The 20,342-nt window shown below is 35.2% G+C and overlaps 1 protein-coding gene across 3 annotated transcripts; it reads right to left on the bottom strand.

Moving 5' to 3' along the window:
• Positions 1–440: 440 nt before the first annotated feature.
• Positions 441–19,490, bottom strand: LOC105233004 (sialin). 3 transcript variants are annotated; one of them, XM_011214924.4, is made up of 7 exons: positions 18,758–19,490; positions 6,613–6,854; positions 2,741–3,044; positions 2,543–2,656; positions 1,453–1,879; positions 1,116–1,392; positions 441–1,051 (listed from the first exon to the last, which is right to left on the bottom strand). In XM_011214924.4, the coding sequence occupies exons 2-7, from the start codon at positions 6,675–6,677 to the stop codon at positions 712–714; spliced, it is 1,527 nt and encodes a 508-aa protein (XP_011213226.2). In that variant the 5' UTR covers positions 6,678–6,854; positions 18,758–19,490; the 3' UTR covers positions 441–711. The 3 variants fall into 3 exon arrangements, with proteins under 3 accessions (XP_011213226.2, XP_011213227.2, XP_049313286.1); XM_011214925.3 differs by having other exon boundaries at positions 19,228–19,490; XM_049457329.1 differs by having other exon boundaries at positions 18,739–19,027.
• Between the last annotated feature and the right edge of the window lie 852 nt (positions 19,491–20,342).

Below are 20,342 nucleotides of genomic sequence, written 5' to 3'. Positions count from 1 at the left end.
ATTCTTTCTGTTACTATCTTAAAATATAGGTAAGAAGCTTGTGAAAAAATTTTAGGTCGACCGGTCCATCGGTTTCGGACAAAATGTCTTCAGTGACTCTGAAAACAGTATTTCGAATTTTCGAATTCATTATTGGATAATATTCGACTGAATGAACGCAGTAAAGAAGACATAGCAGCCATAGCTGAGAGTGTACTCGAACGCAGTAGAGAGCTGCTTTTAGAAAGCAATCAATCAAATTGTTTTGAAGTTTAGTAATTTTTTTACATTTTTGCAAGTGAGATTTCAGAATGTTATATATTTATAATAAGGAATATATGTGCATATATAACCTACATAATCACTACGCTTTCCAATTTCCTACGGGGCAATATCTTTGCACTATAAGAAATACTTTATTATATTGCATACTTTTAGGCCTTGAAATAAACAAGTCAACATTCTTCTTTAAAAATACTTGATATATTTACTTTCGATTGTCGTTCAAATATGATTTGTTCACTCAACACTTACACTAAAGCTAGGCGTATATCTACAAACATTTTCACTTAACTAGTTATTACGTCATTAGGACAAATTTATAGGGATATGCACAAGATTCGCCTCTACGCTGCTTCTTACACTCTGTATCACAACTTTTCCGTATGTACACACATCTATGAATATATGTGGTAATGTATGTATGTATGTTCGTGTGTATGTAAAAATGAATTATTGCTCCTTGAGCTCAGCTGCGGCATTCACATAACCCTCCTTGCCATTGCTCTTAGCCAACACAGCACGTTGACGTTCCTCAGCCTCTGACGCCTTCTGTTCGGGTGTCTTCGCCCATTCTTGCAGTTCACCCGAAGCCCATAACCAATAGATGATACAACCGATGAGATAGATACCGGCCGAAATGAAGAACACCGCTTTCCACTCTTCAGCCGTTTTTTCCGTGACCAAGTAGCCAGTCAACAGGGGGCTGACAATGCCGGGAATGGTGGCGAACGTGTTGCCGATGCCCATCAAAACGCTGGCGTGTTGTGGTGCGATATCCAGATGGTTGACACTAAAACACACGAAAAGTTCAATGAGTTTGATGAATTTAATAGAGCAACTTTTAAGACACTCACGCGAAACCCGACCACGCGAAAGCACCCAATCCCACAGCTATGGTAATGCAAACCACCGACCATGTTGGATCCGAGAGGTAGGCCGTGAGTATCATAAAAATGGTCTGAGCGAGGAAGGCAGCGCAATTGAAGTAGCGACGCACTTGCGTGGTGGTCAAGATCTTCTTAATCTGCAACCAATCAGCCAAGTAGCCGGAGACACCGAGCAGTATGCCCATAGCCAGGTAGGGTACAGCCGAAACGAAGCCAGTCTTATCCAGATTGAAGTTGAGTGTATCTAAAATGTTGGAAAAGTTGCGATCACAAAACTATTTGTATCAAACTAATCTACGCAAACCTTTCAAAAATGTGGGCAGTTGCGTGAGCAGCGTGTAGAAACCCCAATTTTCGGAGAAATGTGAAGCAACAATAGCATAGAATGGTTTCGAGGTGAATATCGCCTTCCAGGGATGTTTAATTTGCTTATTGCCGCCATAACCGATTTTCTTTTGTATAAATTCACGTTCGTCGTCCGAACAGAAACGATCACGATCTGGACCCGAACGCACCACCACAATCCATATGAAGAACCATATTAAACCTATTGTGCCGAATACGTAGAAGACACTCTCCCAGCCGTAAGCCGAGGCTAAAAGACCCGACGAAGGCATAGCTATAACGGTGCCGGCGTAATTGCCCGCAAAGGCAATGGAGGCCATGCGCGAACGTTCCAGCGGTGGTGACCAACGCGACCAGACAGCGTGTATGCAGGGGAAGGTGACGCCCTTGAAAGAATACGAGGGAAGTTAGTAAGGTTAGAAGGTTGTAGAACTCGTGTAATATAATCCTAATGTTTGTTTGATAGAACTAATGATCGGTAGACTGCGAATTTCAGGCTACTTAAATGAGAAGTAAGTTAGGTAAGCTTATCTTAAAATCTTTATTCTTCAGAATGTAGAGTGGGCAGGTTTCTATCTTGAGAAATGGGAACCAGTTTAGTAATTCACAAATAAGAGATGGACTTGGTTCTAGAAATGGTAGAGACATTTGAAAAATGGTTCGGTTGGAGCCTAGACTTTTTTTGTCTGATATAAATGAGCTTTTATAGCTGGTTGCTCTAAAGTTCGACGCTAATTGAACATTTTGATGAAGTAGACCCAGGTGTTACCTCGACCTTTCTGGCAAAAATTTTCATCTAAGTGTATTAGATGATATCTATAACAAGTGAACAGAGCATGATAGAGTTTTCAAGTCGGTAAACTCTGGAGTTCGCTTAAAGTCCGTGAGCTTTAAGGTTTATACACGTATCTAATTGGAGCTTTTCTTACAAAATATGGACGATATTAAAAATTATATAATTTTTTATAAGCTTGGGTACTCAAACATGGTCACACCCCAAGAAACCTCTGCGATTCTTCGTAGTCAAAAAAAAATTCTTAGAAGTTCACCTCAAAAACACCTTCAATGATGCGCACAGCAAGAAACATTTCCAAGCTATGCTTAGCGGCCAAGGGTGTGAGTAGCGTCAGCAGCGCAGTGGTACCGATACCCAAGCCAAATACCTAAAAGCAGCAAATATAAAAAGAAATACATTAAGATTGACAATCATGTTAACATAAACTCGAAGCTCATGTGCATTCACTCACAATGTTGCCACCGATTTTGGCGCCAATAAAACCGCCAATAAATTGTGTTGTTATGTAACCGTAGAAGAATGAACTCAATATCAGCCCCCGCTGCTTCGAATCCCAAGGAAAATCTTGTTCATACGAAATATTGCCAGCATCATCGATCACTGTGCGATTCTCAGTCATTGCCACTATGGCCACACTGAGGTTAACGCGCAGCGAGTAAACATTGAAGAATCCGAGGAATGCCAAGAAGACGACAACATAGCGACGCTTCTTCCAAAATTTCCATGAGAGCGGTTCAGCTTCGACTATTTCGTTGCTGTTGAAAGAAGGAGAGAGTGTGTTAAATAATTCAAAAATTGTTGCTAAATTAAGGTGAGTATTATATATGAGAAATTCAAAACTGAAATCATACAAAGGAAGAAAGGCCAAAATTATATAAGAAATTAATTTAAGTGAATTCTAAATCCAAACACATCCGTTTTTCCTTTATTTAATCGTAATTTGTCTTAATTGCCTTATTAAATTATTATTTGATTTTTCCTTTTTGACTCGTTAGCTAATTCAAAAATCTGATTTAATTAGATCAAATGGAACCCAATATTGTAGGCAAAGCTCCTCATATGCAACAGCTTCACGTTTCTTCCATTATTTACTTATAGCCGAAAACTGCAAAGTCGATGGACATGAACGCACTCTTTCCACAATTTCTGGTCAGCAAAGATCATTCTGGTTCAGAGTAAATCGTAAGAGGTTACTCGAACTACTAAATCTTAGCGAAGTCAATTTCGCTGTAATTATAGGTGTTCTGATTGAACACTATTCAATAGGTTCGCTCACAGTGCGGCTAAATATTTTGTCGGCTTTTTGCCAAAGCTGTGTGGATGAAAGCGATATGAAATAGTCTTGTCACTTTCTTCTCTATTAACCGGCTTTTGTCAGACTGAGATTGAATCTTTAGGCGAATCTAGCGTAGTTTCTGGGGTTGATAACCGCCTTAGTAATTTCGGGGGAAGGTCGAAACGCATCATCCACCTATGAGGATCAGGGGATTACTTTCGGGAGTTTATGGGTAACACAAAGAACAAACAAGGATTCATTAAATTTGTATCAACCTTATGACCTGACTTAGCCTAACTATTACATCGAAATCTTTTCTAAAAGGCTACTTAGGGACAATTATGATACTTGGTGAAGAAATTAGCTGTCTTTATATAACTGTATACAAAAGATAAATAATTTAAACTTATGTTATCTAAATCTTTGTTCAAATGCATGATTTCAACTTATGTTCTTTTGCAAAATTTGCTCAAAGCCCTTAATAAAACAGCTGAGTAAAAGAATGACTTTGTAAATATTATTAGCGATTTTGTGGTATGTCGCTGAAAGAAACAAAGCGTTGTGGGTGGCACACATACCAAAACCACCATGTTTGATCAGCTGCAACGGCATTCAAGGCCGACTGCATGCCGCACACCTTCAAATTACAATCATATACATATATGTATGTAGATTTGTATGCACACTTATGAATGCCTGCGGAACCTACAAATTACTGGGCTCAAGTCAACAACTCGACTAGACAATTCTGGGCTTCAGTCAACAGTTCTAATTGCTAGACAATTCTGTCTAGCTTTCGCTTTCGTTAAGACAACAATGTTGCTCGAAGTTACTCGGTTATGTTTACCCGCTTTGGCGGCGGGTTTAATGAACGGGTGAACAGGAAAGTGTTAGCGCATTGTTATCATTGTTGTTGCTTTTGCTTAGTTAAGCGACCGGTTTCCATGGATTGGTTTTTTGTAATACTGTTTAGTTCTATATTTACTTATATACATATGTATATGTATATGTATAAATGCTCTATATATTAACATATCTAGTATGAATGAGTTATTAGTAAGAAATATTGCAAAATATGTAGTTTATGCTCGCAAGCAATTTGAAATTGTTTGTTGGAGGCAAATATTTTTTTTGTATGGCGAATTTTTGTTTGAGATTATACCGCACAGTGGTACGTATTTATAGAAAAAAACTCAAAAAATTTTCAACTTTGTCAATCATTTATAAAAATATAAATCTTTTTTTGAAAATCCGACATTAAAAATTTAGGAGTGTTGCCACATGTTTATACAAAAATTTTTTTCTGTAGAAAAATATTGATTTTGTAACAATTTTTTATAAAATTAATTGCCGTAAAATTAATTTTTTTGAAAAAGATGTTTAGAGGGTTGCCACATGTTTATACAAAAATTTTTTTTTTGTAGAAAAATATTGATTTTGTAATATTTTTTTATAAAATTGAATTATTTTCAAAAAGTTGTTTAGAGGGTTGCCATCTTTTTATAAAAAAGTATCAAAGCAAAAATATGTATTTGTTTAACTTGTCATAATCTTTAATAAAATTAAACATTTTTTTTTGGAAAATTCTTATTAAAAGTTTTGGTGAGTTGCCACCTGCTTGGAATTTTTATTCCATAAAATTAATAAGATGAAGGATTTATTATAAAATAAAATTATTCAAATAAAGGTGTTTTGAAAAGTTTATAGTTGAAATTATTTTTGAAAAGAGTTGCCAGCTGTTTAAAAATTTGTTTTAAATTAACTTCATGAAATCTACAAATTTTTTTATTATTGATTTCCAAAGCTCTTTACGTAGTCTTAAAAGTAAAAGTATTTTTAAGAAGTGTTACCATCTGTTCAAAATTTTATATCAAATTAAATTGATAAAATAAATAATTTATTACACTATAAATGTTAAAACATCTTATAACACCTAAATTAGAAAGAATTCTGTAAGTGTTGCCACCTTTTCCAATTTTTTTATTTAATTATATAAATGCAGTATTAGATTACCAGAAATATTTAATTCAGAGCAAAATTTTAAAAAGCTTACTACATTAAAAAATGAAGTTAATCTCCTAAAATAAAATATTGAAATATGCCCATTGAAGAAGTGTTTGAGAAACTTGGTACTTGGTACTCTGACATTAAAGATATCATGAAAGAGGCTTTCACATACCTAAATAATTTTATATCCTCTTGATATTCGATTTCAGTATGGAGAAACGACTTTTACGGCAATTATAAATTCTTGATTCTTCCGTCAAATAAAAAAAATAATCATCCAAATGACAGAAACCATCTGAGGTCCCTTTGATAGATGCTATGCCTCCTCACATGTATTACATCCATTCAAATATGTTTTTGACAGAAAACTTTTCATAACAATAAGTCATATTTTTGACAGCAGCTCACTGACATTCCTTTGACAAGAGCTATCCGACCATAAGACATCCGTTTGACAACTATATTTAACTTAACTTTGACAGCAGTTATGTGACTGACAGCTGACAGAAACTATTTATATATGGCATCTGTTTATTAATAGCCATCGATCATTAAACTGACAGGACTTATCTGCCATTCATTTGACATTTGTTTGATAAAAGCCATCATCTATAGATTTTTATGTACACATTTTTCTTATACGACCCACTGTACCCAGCAATGTACCAATATTTACTGGTTCACATAAGTATGTGCCTATTATCTTGCGGTTTATGCATTAGACATGCGGAACATTTGTCTATTCAGAAGGCGATCTGCAGTGTCTTGGCTTTCTGGTCAAACAACTTTTCATCGAAACGGAGAGTTAATGACGAAGTGGCGGAATTCAAATATGCAGATATTAAGTAATAATAAAATGTTTACGAGGGTAGACAAAAGATAATGAAAAATGGACACATACAGCTACAAATAATATATACCAACTTATATACATATGCATTTATATATTTATACATAATGTGTTAATCGATAATTGGTGCCACTAATTGCTGGTATAAAGTACTTTGCATACGAATTTTGCATTTGCTGCTTAGACTTACGGATCATGGTGCGCAATTTCCATTTTATGCCCATTGAATTTTTCGCTTTTCACAACGTCCTCCATTGCGGTTTGGTGGCTTCGAACCCCGTGGCTTACGACTGATTTATTGCAAAAGTATTGCTGATTTTATAATTGCGCTGCAAACCAGAAATTGTTGAGCAATTCGCCGCTTTGTGATTGTCGTTTCGATTATTTGGAATAAAATTTGAAGTTCTGGTTAAGTCATACGAACTGCTTTTCCTGTAATGAAAGACAAATTGCAAATAAATATATATATTTTTAGTTCAACATGAGTCTAATGTATATGAATTTTATTTCACGAACAGGCTTCTGGAAGGACTTTTAAATTTATTGGTACAATTTTAACGATCATAGAACCTTCGACGTTGCCTTCTGGGTGTTACTACACTTTTCAGGGTATGAAATGCCCTTAGGCGTCAAAAAATTATAAAATTCGGTAGCAAAGTTACTACTGTATATCTCTCCACTGAATGTTCTAGACTAACTTGGTTTCCCGATAAGCTTTAGTATCATTTTAATATAATTTTTTAATATAATGGTGGCATGCGTGGCATTCTTCCCTTTGTTCTACAAAAATATCACAATATACATATAGACAATTTCTTCATTATTTTCAATACTTTTTGAACAGCTGGAACTTTTTTCTTCACTTTACTCGAATTTAACTTTTTTTGGTTAAATGAAGCTTAAAATTTCACCTTTCTAACGCTATACGGTATGAAACAATGTGATTGGTAGCACTGGAGATATGAGTATTCGACTGCAGCGATATCTGTTAAAAAATACTAATTTTTCATATGAGGCCATGTAACCCTTTAAGCTAAGCCTAGGTTTCGTAGTTTTTATATTGACGCAGGCAATTAAGTTTACATTATATAAAGCATATGTTTGCTAATAGTTTGCTAAAATAAGTTTAAAATATTTAATATGTTACTACGAAGCGTGTCACCACTTTTTAGCACAGCTGTTTTTCGGTAACAAATTCATCACTCACATATAAAGATTTGTTTTTATTAATAATGCAAATATTTCCCCAGCACAATTTGCACGAAAATTATGAAAAAACTGCTACTGAGTTGGATAATATTTAGAGACGTTTGTGAACTTGTATAATAAACATATATTATAAGATTGTTGGCAAGCGCGTGTCTGGATAAATGTGTGATTACAGATCAAGTTGGTAATTGAAAATGAAAATAAAATCCGAGCAGAAATAGATTTTAATGCAATCTAAAATTAGAGAAAGGGTGATTATTTGTGACAACTCGTGCTGCAAAATATTGAACAAAAACCGTGTGGATAAATGGACTTTAAAGTACTTAAAAGGGGAGGGCGGCACTTTATTTTCTCTTTTATATCGCGTATAAATTGTATTTGCTTATAAAACAGTTAGGTGAGTGCATTGAAGGAGGAATACCTTTGTTGTATACTGATACAACTCGTTCTACAATAATAACCACCTAAACAACAGCTATAGTTATATATATATAACTTTATCTTATATATCTTGGTCAATATTTACGCTTAAATGATTTATGAGGTCTTTAAAATTGCACTATTTTATCATTGAATATATATTTATAGGTTGTATAAGCATTTCTTCAAGCACGTGTCTGAACATTCGGTACTCTTCGCCTGCTCTGGGTTCAAACTGGATCTTTTGGTAAAAAGAGTCGCCAAACGAAACACTGGCGGTTTTTTCTCTGTCTACATACCTGCCAGTGAAGAGCAATGATCTTATGTACGGACAGTTTAAAACTTGATGAGAAGATTGGTGGAAGGATATATATATTATCAAAAACTCTCAATCAACTTCAGTTTTAAAAATGCTTCTATTAAGGTAGTGGTAGATTAACTGTCGCCTCCTTCAGAGAAGTAACTCTCCACACTGATAGCAGGGCGCAAATACTAGCTTTGATATCACTAACCGGGTGTTCAGGGATGATTAAAGAATGCCAAACTTCGTTATCAATGGCATCGCGTCACTTTCTGCGAAGACCTAGTATCGTGTCAGGCCACAGCGGAATTCCAGCTGTAAACCTGTTGAGGTGGCAAGGAAAGTACTCTAACCCTGCTATCAGTACAAAGGGAACGAGTCGTGCTTCAATCTCCCGTTTTTTTAACTTTTATAATATAAAGTAATTCTGTAAGCTAGGTCATGTTGTCCGGATGGACGAAAACACTCCAGCTCTGAAAGTATTCGACGCAGTACCGTTGGAAGGACCAAGTGGAAAAGGACCTGGCTTCGCTTGGAATATCCAATTGGTGCCACGTGGCGAAAAGAAGAAACGACTGGTACGCTGTTGTTACCTCGGCTATAATCGCGTAAGCGGTGTCTACGCCAGTAAAGAAGAATTCTTTAAGCCATTAAATCTCATAATATTGGGTAGGCGAAAGAGTCTTGTCGTTTTTCCAATCAAACTTCAATATATTTTTTTTATATTTATAATGAACGTCAATGAATCAAATATGTACCATTTTGGTCTACCACTTTTTGCCATTTTTCCGCCGGGGTAATATTCCATCAGTGTAAAATTTTTATAGTTTCTCGGCGAAAAACTGCGACAAATAATTTTCACAGGCTTCTCTTGAAGCAAACTTTCCTCTATTAAGGGACCGAAACAAATGGTAGTCCGATGGTGTAAGATCAGGGTAGAGGTGGATCCTTCAAAACTTCCCAGCCAAGCTCTCTTTCTATTTTTGCCGAGTTATCAAAAATGTGTGTGGTCTAGCGTTGTCCTAATGGAAGACGAAACACTTTCTGTTGATGAGTTCTGGCTATTTTTTTTTTCGATTGGTTCAATCTCATCAGTTGTTGGCGATAAAATGTAGAATCAATCGTTTGACTAGGCTGGAGCAGCTCATAGTGGATGATTCCTCTCCAATCTCACCAAATATTCAGCATAATCTTTCGAGGCGTATTTTTTGCCAAATCTTTTTCTATATATGCGCCGCTGACTAATCTTTACAACCTTTACTGTCCTTGAGAGCTATTAGCAAAAATTGTAAAACTGTCTATGGACTTATACACTAACATGTATATACATACATATTTATATAGACTTTTTTATATTTGTATGACTTTAAGCCTTATGTCGATTACGAAATCTCTAAATTACGCAAATCTTTCCGTCAATCTAAAGGCATATACATATGTACATATTAATAATTTCCCTCAGTCAATTGCGATTAACTTAATCTGTCGGGCACTTATCAGCGAACAAACGAAATTTATCATGCAGAAAGAAAGCGCAACAAAAGATAATAAAAACAACCCAACAACAACAATAAAAAAGCCAATAACAGAACTAAGCAAATAGCCATAAAACGGCGGCACACGTGAAACGCCAGAAACTTTGCATGTTTTTTAGAAATTATGACATTGCTATTGACATTTCGCTTGCAAATCACAAAAATGTAGATAAATATTGTAATGATGTGAGCGATTACGTCCGCCAGAGCAGTCAGTTTATTGCACACTACACACACGTATACAAAGTCATTAACTCGCGCCTGCGCTGCCAGCAGGCAATTTCATTAAGTGGCTGCCAACTACTACAAAAGCAAACCACAGTAACAACGGAACAGTGGATCATCAATGAAATGCATTGCATGCAAATAAGTGTATTTCAATGTGTGTGTGGGTGTGTGGAAATAGCTGTAACGCATGTAGTTGTTTTCATCTGTTGCTTAATCCACTTTGCAACCTTTACAGCTTTTCTTTAAATTGCGCCAGCATGCAATGTCAACAAAAAATTATTAAAAAAAAAGTTAACTACGACTGCATCGCAACTATAATACCCTTCACAGTTAATTTCTTGTAGTATAAAAGAGTATGAAAGGATCATTTTCTAGATTTTTATCGGTTAGTATATAGGTTAGTATATAGGTTAGTATATCGGTTAGTTGTACGACAGCTATATGCTATAGTGGTCTGATCTGAACAATATTTTTGAAAACTGTTGCCTTGCCCAGGATAATAATCAGTGCCAAATTTCTTGAAAATATCTCTTCAAATCAAAAAGTTTTTCATACAGGGACTTGATTCCGATCGTTTAGTTTGTATAAGAGCTATATCCAGTAGTGCTTCGATATCAGCAAATCCGAAAACTAGGCTGCTTTTTAGGGAGAAAATGACGCTGCAACATTTCAAAAACTATGCGACTAACTATAGAGACAGACAGACGGGTGTGACTAAATCGACTTAAGTTGTTACCCTACTCATATAGTTATGTAGGAGTTCCGATTCTTCCCTCTGGTTGTTAAAAACTTCGTGCCAAACTCATTAAACATATTCAGGGTATAACTATGAAATCAAACCACCGTTAAAACAAATAGAGACACAGTGGGTGATGCTACAAAAGTAGCGTGTTCTGGAAAATTAAATATAATAAATATAATCACAGTCAAATTGTACTAAATAAAATCATAAATGCCGGGTTACCTGTAGGAAATGTAACACGTGCGATTTTTACAACTTCTTCACTTAACTTGTATAATACTTATAGACATATTGGATACGTCTTAACTCTGCTATGTAGGCGAAAGTTATAAGGGAAAATCACAATAAAGTTATCAGCTTGACTTCGTTCAAAGATAGTAAGTGTATAACAAATAAGAGTTTTATAACCTCTTAGCAATCTGTGACTATTCATTTAGGCCAGTTTATGCGATTTATACTAGTTTTTTGTTCGACTCGCTTCGCTTCATTTGTTTGGCGAATCGAAGGCAACTTACATAAAACTAACAAACAAATTTTTCAAGTGAAAGCTAACTCAATAGTTGTCAGATTTACTAAAAAGTATTCAATATGCTCGAGCTTTTTAATAAAGTTTAACAACTTCATGATGTGGTTATGATTAAACCCTTCATGTATCGTAAGCTTGAATGCACAAGTTCTCAATGCTGTATTTCGGCAACTATTACCTAGCTCAACTTGAAAATTTAGCACAAAATATGACTGGCTTCTATTGTATCGTTTTTCCTTCGCCTGCAAACTTATGAAAAGTGATGTTACGTTATTTTGAATTTTAGGTAGCGATATATTGTAAAATCATATGTTTATAATGGCATGTTCGTCTAACGTCATAAACTTTATCAACAACTCTTGATAACTCTTTCGTTGGTAAATGGTGGGAATTCTTGGTCTGTCATCAAATGCAATAGGCTTATCGCATGGCCAATAAGCGAAGCAAATCTATAAATCATATTAAGCCAAAACAAGAAATCGAAAATATATTACCGTCTAAAGTAACATATTTTAATTTACTGCCCATAAAATCAATTAGTTCGATAGAGAAAATAAAGTGGAGAGCAGTTAATTGGTATGAGAAAAACATAATAACAGTAATAAGCAGGGACCTGCTAATTTATGAGTTTTTTTTATGGATAATTTATAAAGTTTAGAACTTTTTTCAATGCGACATTTAACTCGTGCCAATTTGTATGCTCTTGCACGCTTCATGGAAGAATTTTTAAGTTATTTTCAATACTAAATTTTTTGTTATCAATAAAAAATAGACTTGATAACGTTTTATTATAGCGATGTAGATGTATGATGCAGCTCAGAGTATTTAATATTAACTGAGGTAAGTTTATAATTTGTTATCGTTCCTTCATTATACATATTATTGATTTTTCTGGTGTGAAAAAGTGGATTTTAATTGTAAATCTATTCAACTTAAATTAATAATGAGATACTTAAATTCGATGCATGCGTCTTAGGGATGCTAAGGCCTTGTTAATATTTGTAACAAATCTCAGTACAAATCTTTTTTTACGAAAAGCTCAATGTACACAGAAGATTTTAGGCTCTATTTCTCATTAACTGTTATTAGTCTACTGAAATAATTTTCATCATTTTTCATTTCAATTATCTTGAAGTCAAACACTCCATAAATCTTGCTTGAAATATGCGAGCGAAAAGTGTTTTGAACTACTTGCTTTTAGATAGGTGAAACCAAAGATTTTGACCAAGACCAATAGTCAAAATGGCTCGCCAGAAGTCGCGGTGACTGTTCAAGCTTCGCTAAACCAAATTTAAAGACAGAAGACCCAAATCAGTCTCTCACACATCGTTCTCAAGCGTTGGGCATCTCTGTGATGTCGTTGTGGCGAATTTTGCGAAAAGATTGTAGCCTAGATCCTTACAAGATTAAATTGCCACAGAACTGAAACCGCTTGACCACCAGAATCGTCTTATGTTCGTGAATAGGGCTGAGAAACAACTTGAAAATGATCCGGATTTTCATCAAAAATTCATCTTCAACGATGAGTCTAATTTCTAGCTGAATGGCTTCGTAAATAAGCAAAATATGAGTTATTGGTCAGACAGCAATCCACACGTACTCCATGAGTCACCGTTGCATCCTGAAAAAATTAAGGTTCGTTGCAGTTTATGAGCCGGCGGCGTCATTGGGTCGTACTTCTTCCGCGATGATCAAGTCCGTCACGTTCCTGTGAATTAGAATCACTACCGCTCAATGATAGCCCAACAATTTTGGCTGGTATTGGATGATATGGACTTGGACAATATGTGGTTCCAATAGGATGCGCCATAAGCTACACAGCGAATATACGTATCACAACCGATTTATTGAAAACCAAATTTGGTGAACTTGTTATCTTACGAAATGGCTCAGTTAATTGGCCGCCTCGGTCGTGCGATTTGACGCCGTTAGACTATTTCTTGTGGGGCTAGACCAAGTCTATGCCAACAAGCCAGCGACGATTGATGAACTTTGTACGAATTTCGAGCTGAAGTATATTTTATGTAAAGCTTCGTCTGCTGTCTCAAGCTCCAAAATGTTTAGAGTTTTTAATAAGTTAAGACAAGTTAAGCTCTAAGCTCAATCTAAAGCAGATTGACTAATTTTTAATTACTTTTTCTAGGAATATGACGATTAATGCATAGGCGAAATATTTTTTTAGTCAGTGTTAATATTTTATTTTTTATTGCAAATCATTTCAGGGGATCTAGCCATCAATATCAAGCTTCTATAGGCAGTGCTCTTTAATATTTCATAGATCTACTGCTGAAAAATAAACTCGTTTAAGGGGGATTTTTCATTTCTCGACTTGAAATTTGCTATTACTCGTTGCACTGCTTGCATTTAACGCGTTACTTCTGAGAATTCAAATTTTATATTTTTTTGCTTTTTTAACACATTTACATAAAGAAATATATATATATATATATATATATATATATTTATTTACATATGTATGTATATACACATAAAAGAAGTTAAAAATTCATTTACATACGCAAACAGTTATGCACTTGCAATAAAGTTCATCGCCTCAAGATAAATGTCAACAACTGCAATTGTTGCTACCAAATAAACACACATACATACAGACTTGCGTACGTCACACATTTGGTGTTAATTGGATGCAGTTATATAAACATGAAAATCGTTACTATATTTTTTTAATAAAAACAAAAGTACACAGGCTCTAAGAATTGCATGAGAAGCTCTTCAGTGGAAGAGATAAATTATGGCCTTGTCTTACGAGGGAGTACCACTGTGAGACTTTTTTATTTAAATACAAATTTCTTGGTAAATTTGTAAGTAGTTTTCATTTTTGATCTAAGAAATAACAATCATTTATTGAAGTGCAAAAATTCTGTTTCAAAATACTTTACTTTTTCAGAAACATTTTCATTACAAAAAAACTAATATTTCTTATTAACAATTCTAAAATGATTTATTATTTTGCTAAACATGTTTCGTGCTTCGGAAAAAGTTTCAACAATACATATATAACACACAGCTTCATAAGTATATATAAAAATATATTTAAAAGCGGTATACATGCATGTGTATGTAACTCGGTTTGTTTTACTAAGCCAAAGGCAAAACCATTAATTATAATACAATAAATTTTGAAGTATGCAGATATCTATATATATACATCCATATCCGAATCAGAGGCTGAAAATGCATTTCGTTGAAACCGGTTTTCTTTTTGCAGTTTCTGTTTTATCTCCTTTATCACTTTATATCCGGTAGCCACCCGACTCTATGGCTTGAATGCTGATGCTTCAGGCGCTTAACCAGTGTGAATAAAAAAAATATATATACATACATATGTATTTTATATTTCTTATTTCGATATGTTATGCCTCCAAAAATAATGGCATAGAATTGTAAATCGATATTTCAAAACAATTACTCGGAGGCTATGATTCGATCCCTATCAAATTTTTTCTGCGTGTTCTGTATACAGTTCTCAAACAATGGCATACCAGTTTTTCTCATCCAAAATACATTTTGGGCAAAAATTAACAACATTTTGGATAAATTAGAATTTTTTCAAAAACACCGTAATTTTGGCATTTTTAAACATTTTTTTGTCACATTTTCGAACACATAAACATTTAATTATTTTCCGCAAACTTTCACAGTTGATATGCGTGGCTCTTACTTCTAACATGTGTGAGATCATTTACCTTCTATCTCTGAACTTATAGAAAGTTGAATAGGGAACGTTATTCTTATGTCGATTGCTCTAAAATGAAACTTTTCTTATTAGTTAGCGTCATATTATCCTTCGCACTTTATCATTTACGGAAACCTTTCTTTTCTTTTGTATTTTAAATACTGAGAGCATCACGGCATCATAAGCGATTCGATTCAAACGAAAGCTCCGAGGAAACCGTTTTGAGTCAAGTGGAAAATTGACTTTAACAACTCTTTCGAGTGTTCAAGAAAACGTTGGCATAAGTGTATTGAGACCAACTAATCCCAGTTTGAGGGGGAAGGCATACAATAGATTAAGATTTTTAAAACAATGAACACAGTCTTACTAATTTTTGTCTGTACAATTAACAACTAATATATTTCCAATATTTTTTTTGACCAATTTATTAGTAAATCATTTTTTTTTTGTGTTCCAAAGAAAAAAAAACAGAGATAATGTATTTCTGATATACCAAATACCCCCAACTTACACTTGTTAGAAGAAGTCCAGCTCTTAGTTGACCTATTCCCTTTCTTAAAAAATATGAATGAAGTATAAAAGAAAGAGAATTGTAGGGATTTATTAGAAAAACATGTCATTCTCTTTAGTTTCATCTCACAAAAATGTAAGAAACTAACTCAAGTTATTTTTGTTAGAATTTATTATGATTAAATTTCTTAAAAAATCCTATACAATCATATTGAGCTCTCTATTGTGCAATTTGTCAAACTTTACCAAATTGTGAATCGAATATACAAACGGTGTTAATCAAAGAGACTGGCATAATCAAATTTGTAGACTCAGCTTGCTAAACGTTCATTAAATACTAATGAGTTATCCTCTCACGCTCTAGTATTGAGTTCAACTGAATAACTCAGCTGTTCCCGTCATATAAAGCAGAGAATAAAGGTAATTAGCAAAGTAACGGAATCAAAAGCACTTAAAACAAGCCTAGTGAATGTTCGAAAATAATGAAGGTTATGCTTACAAGGCAAAAAGACCTTTAATGCAATAGTTGAATTTGTTACATAAATTGAAGAAAGTGAAACTTAAAATTAACTCATATGTGTGTGTGATAATTAAATGAAGTCGAATTTTTGTTGAAGCCGAAGTTAGGTTAACTATACTCATATACATACTCAAGACATATACGTAAAACAAATACTTTTTATCGCTTTCGTTGTCAGTTGGAGATTGTTTGAGTATTGGAAATTTAAATTCTCATTTGGGACGAAGGCCTTAGCAGCCAAGTTCCCTTAGTAAATATGGGTAATAATTAAAATTTGTTGTTAGTAGAGTTGCAGACCGCATTCTTTTCGGCTGATTCCAAATTTAATTTCTTTGGATCAGTTGGTGAGCTCATTTATTTACTAAGTAATTTCGTTTGATGGCAAAGACTGATCTTGTGGAATTTTTTTCCCAGTCAATTTCACACTTAACTGCTTTACTGTTTAATATTTGAACAGCTGAAAACCTATAAAGTGCTATAACTAAGCACTAAATTAAGCTAAAAAATTCTAATTTGGCACATAAAATCGCAGTAGCAAGGGCATATGTGGACAAAGAAATTTTAAAAAGTGGGCGTGGCTCCGCTCTCTAATAAGTTTGATATATATACATACATATACATATACTAAACCACTAAGGCTACAACAACCAAATTCGCGGGGCCCAAATAATATAAGAACTCCTGCCGACAAAATAAAAATGACTGAAATCGGAAATGTGTAAAACTACAACTACACGCCAAAGATGTTAAAATTTACCTCCGAGATGGTATGAGAAGGATTTACGAGGTTTGTTAGCTTGTTTAGTTCGCCTGCTGCGTCAAGTTGAGTAGACGTGTGTTTGTAGTGCTCGTCACGAATATGGAAAAACAAAATCAAGAGCAACGCGTCGCGATAAAATTTTCCGCCAGATTGGGCGAAACAGCTTCGGCAACGTACGCTAAAATTGTAAGAGTGTATGGTGATAGTGCTCTTAGTCGTGCCCAGGTCACAATGGTTGTCTCCGCGCGCCCCCCGCCCGAAAAAAGCTCGCATGAGCAAGTCGAAGGTGAAAACGATGATTATTGCCTTTTTTGATAGCCGTGGAATCGTCCACAAAGAATTCGTTCCACCGGGGAAAACTGTGAATCAAGTCTACTATTGCCAAGTACTCGAAAGATTGCGAAAACGAGTCAACAGGGTGCGCCCAGACATCGCTCGTAACTGGATCCTTCATCACGACAACGCGCCGTGCCACACCGCCCTCAGCGTGTCCCAGTATTTGGCCTCTAAAAGGATCGCCGTGTTGCAACAGCCGCCTTATTCGCCCGACATGTCACCCTGTGACTTTTTTTGTTTCCTAAAACAAAATCGGTGGTCAAAGGAACCCATTTTAAGTCGATTACGGACATCCAGGCGGCCGTGACGAGGGTACTCGCGGACATCGCAGTCGAAGCGAAGGGGATGGCAGAGTTGTAGAATAATTTTAAAATATATGGTTTTTATGGAATCAGTCTGATTACTTAATTGTCACCAAATTGGAAAATTCGACACAGACCAATTCCGACCAAATTTGGCACGTAACATTCCTTTTATATTCCTATGAAACCACGCCCACTTTCCATATAACACAATTTTAAATTCCATTTGATTCCTTCACTTTCCAATATACAAATCAAGAAGTAATAAATATAACGGGATACAAATTTGAACTAACAATTCCTTTAAAGTGTGCCCCTGGGTACCAAATCTGTGGATTCCAGTTTCTAAAGTTGACTATTGACCGAAAATATCGGCCAATGTATGGGATATACAATTGGAATTCAGATGGAATCTTTTTCTGACAATACTGACCCTTTCGCTACATTTTCTAATATTGCCAACACCTAAAGGAATTTCGTCGGCTTTGATTCCTGCAAGTTACGAGAGTATAAAATGTTCGGTTACCCCGAATTTAGCCCTTCCTTACTTGTTTGGAATAGTTTCTGTTTGTTGCCATATAGATGTTGAAAAATCGAAAACAGCATTTTCGACATATTTTACTGTTTTGCTATCAAAAGGGTAAATATGCAGTCCAGGCATGGCGAAAATTATTGACTTCATTACATTAACAACTGTGGTTTGCTTATCAAACTTCAAAGAAGTGAGCCATTGTTATTGGCGAGACAAATGTTCAGTTCAAACTACTGCCAACCACACAAGATAACGATTTCCTATACACTTCTGAAGAGTAGTTTAGATTCTGTGCAGGCTTGGTTAAAAATAATTATTCTTAAGTTTAAAATAAGCTAATGAGTTTACGCAATTACAATTATCAACGTTCTGTTTTCAGTTCGTTATACTCGTAACTTGTGGCTTTATGAGTCTATTCGAAGCCACTTAATATAACTTTCGCTAACTCTAACAGTAATAACGCTTTGTTGTTACTATTTTGGAAACCTGTAATTATTATTTAGTAACGTGCAACTAATTTTGTGAATTTAAAATGTTTTTTCGGCACTGAATTTGGAGATGTAGGCACAATTCATTTTTTACTTTGAATAATAAGATAACAAGTCACTCTTTGCACTCTTTCTCACAGTCCACAAACAAAAATTAAGCACACTTTTATTGCCTTCTTCTTCTCGATTAAAAGAAACAGATTTGCATACTTAAGAATTAATTAATGACCTTCACTTGTAAATATAATTTTCCTTTATCTGCGACACACGCTTGAGACAGTAGTTAGAATTGCACACGCGCAGAACCGGGCGCAGGGTAATTTTCCGCAAAACCGACACAAACGAAAGCCAAACCAAACCGGGTACTGTAACACTGAGTCAAATTGGACGCGATCGTTTTTGCGCTGTGCGTAGACGGAACCGCGCTGAACGCCCGAAATGAAACACGTTTGTCGCGGCTCAGCTGTGCAAGTGCACTGTTTGCTGAAAAAGTCGGCTTCGAGCCGAAGCTACCAAGCAAGCCACGCTCGCGATATACACTTGGAAGTATATAGGTATATATATAAATATATATACACATATATAATATATATATGCAAGCGTATAGTGTGTCAAAACGCCACAGGCATTTCAAGCCGAACAAGCTTGGCTACAAACACACATATTATTATATTTCCAGTAACAACTTGCCTAAATTACCTGATAACTGTCGGTCTGCGTTCCGTATACTCGTATACTCGCGGCTCAGTTACCGTTAATATATAAATATTTTTGTTTAATTTGAAATTCCGCCTGCGTTCACTTGCTCTTAGCCGCACTTTCAATTGATTATTAGTCGACTTGTTGTTACAACTTCGAAGTTATGATTACTATACAGTAATTTTGTACAACAACAACTAGTGCAGTGCGCAAAGCCACAGCCGCGTTATGCCGCCTTCAGCGTACGAGTCTCAAAAAGCGACTGACGAGCGTCTCGAACTATTACCTTCCAACTTTCTTTTCGCAAAAGTCGGGCGACGCTTTTGACTGCGTCTCGACGCAAGTCGCTTTCAGCCGCTTGATCGTGTCGTTTATTGATACTCAGTTATGAGCACACGATGGCATTGGCGTAATTAATCTCTACCAACTGGTTTTACAAGCCACTATAAAGGAAAATAAAGCAGGCATTAATGCTTGTCTTATCAAAACTTACCGTGGCGACTAGTAGTAAACGCACACATACATAGAAATACAGAAACCTAAAAATGCAAACACAATCGCATTGCCAACTTTTAGTGCCTTAAGAACGCCACGGCGTATGAGCCTTATCAATCCTTGCTCGTATTCGACCATATATGTACTTTCCTAAAGAAAAATACGGTTGTTAAGTAATTACTGGTTATCTCATAAAGATAATATGAAGATAGTGAAAGTGTCGATTTTGAAGTTCAAATCCCTACCATAATAATAAAAAGCACGAATAAGCATATAAACAGCTCCATATAAAGTCACACACATACACACATTTGCAGACACGGCGCATGCGAGTTGTAAATATCTATCTAAATATTTACCCCCTGCTGTTTTTACTATTTAATGATATCTTTTTATGGGGTGATAGCTACAAATCAGCGTGTGTTTTGATAAAATATTTATTGCTTTATAGAACTCACATGTCAGGCGAAATATCGTCGAGGAGAAAAGTCAAGTTTATAACCTTAAGTTAAACCGTTATCTAGGCTAAACAATTTGTTAACAATCCGAGTTTATCCGGTAATGATTTCCTTTATTTGCTTGATTTCATTCATGACATAGCAGAACATACAGTATTATAT

The sequence above is a fragment of the Bactrocera dorsalis genome, chromosome 5, assembly GCF_023373825.1.
Source record: "Bactrocera dorsalis isolate Fly_Bdor chromosome 5, ASM2337382v1, whole genome shotgun sequence".
Taxonomy (NCBI): Eukaryota; Metazoa; Arthropoda; class Insecta; order Diptera; family Tephritidae; genus Bactrocera; species Bactrocera dorsalis.
The sequence above is the reverse complement of the archived record's forward strand: the minus strand, read 5'-3'. Positions and strand labels throughout refer to the sequence as shown.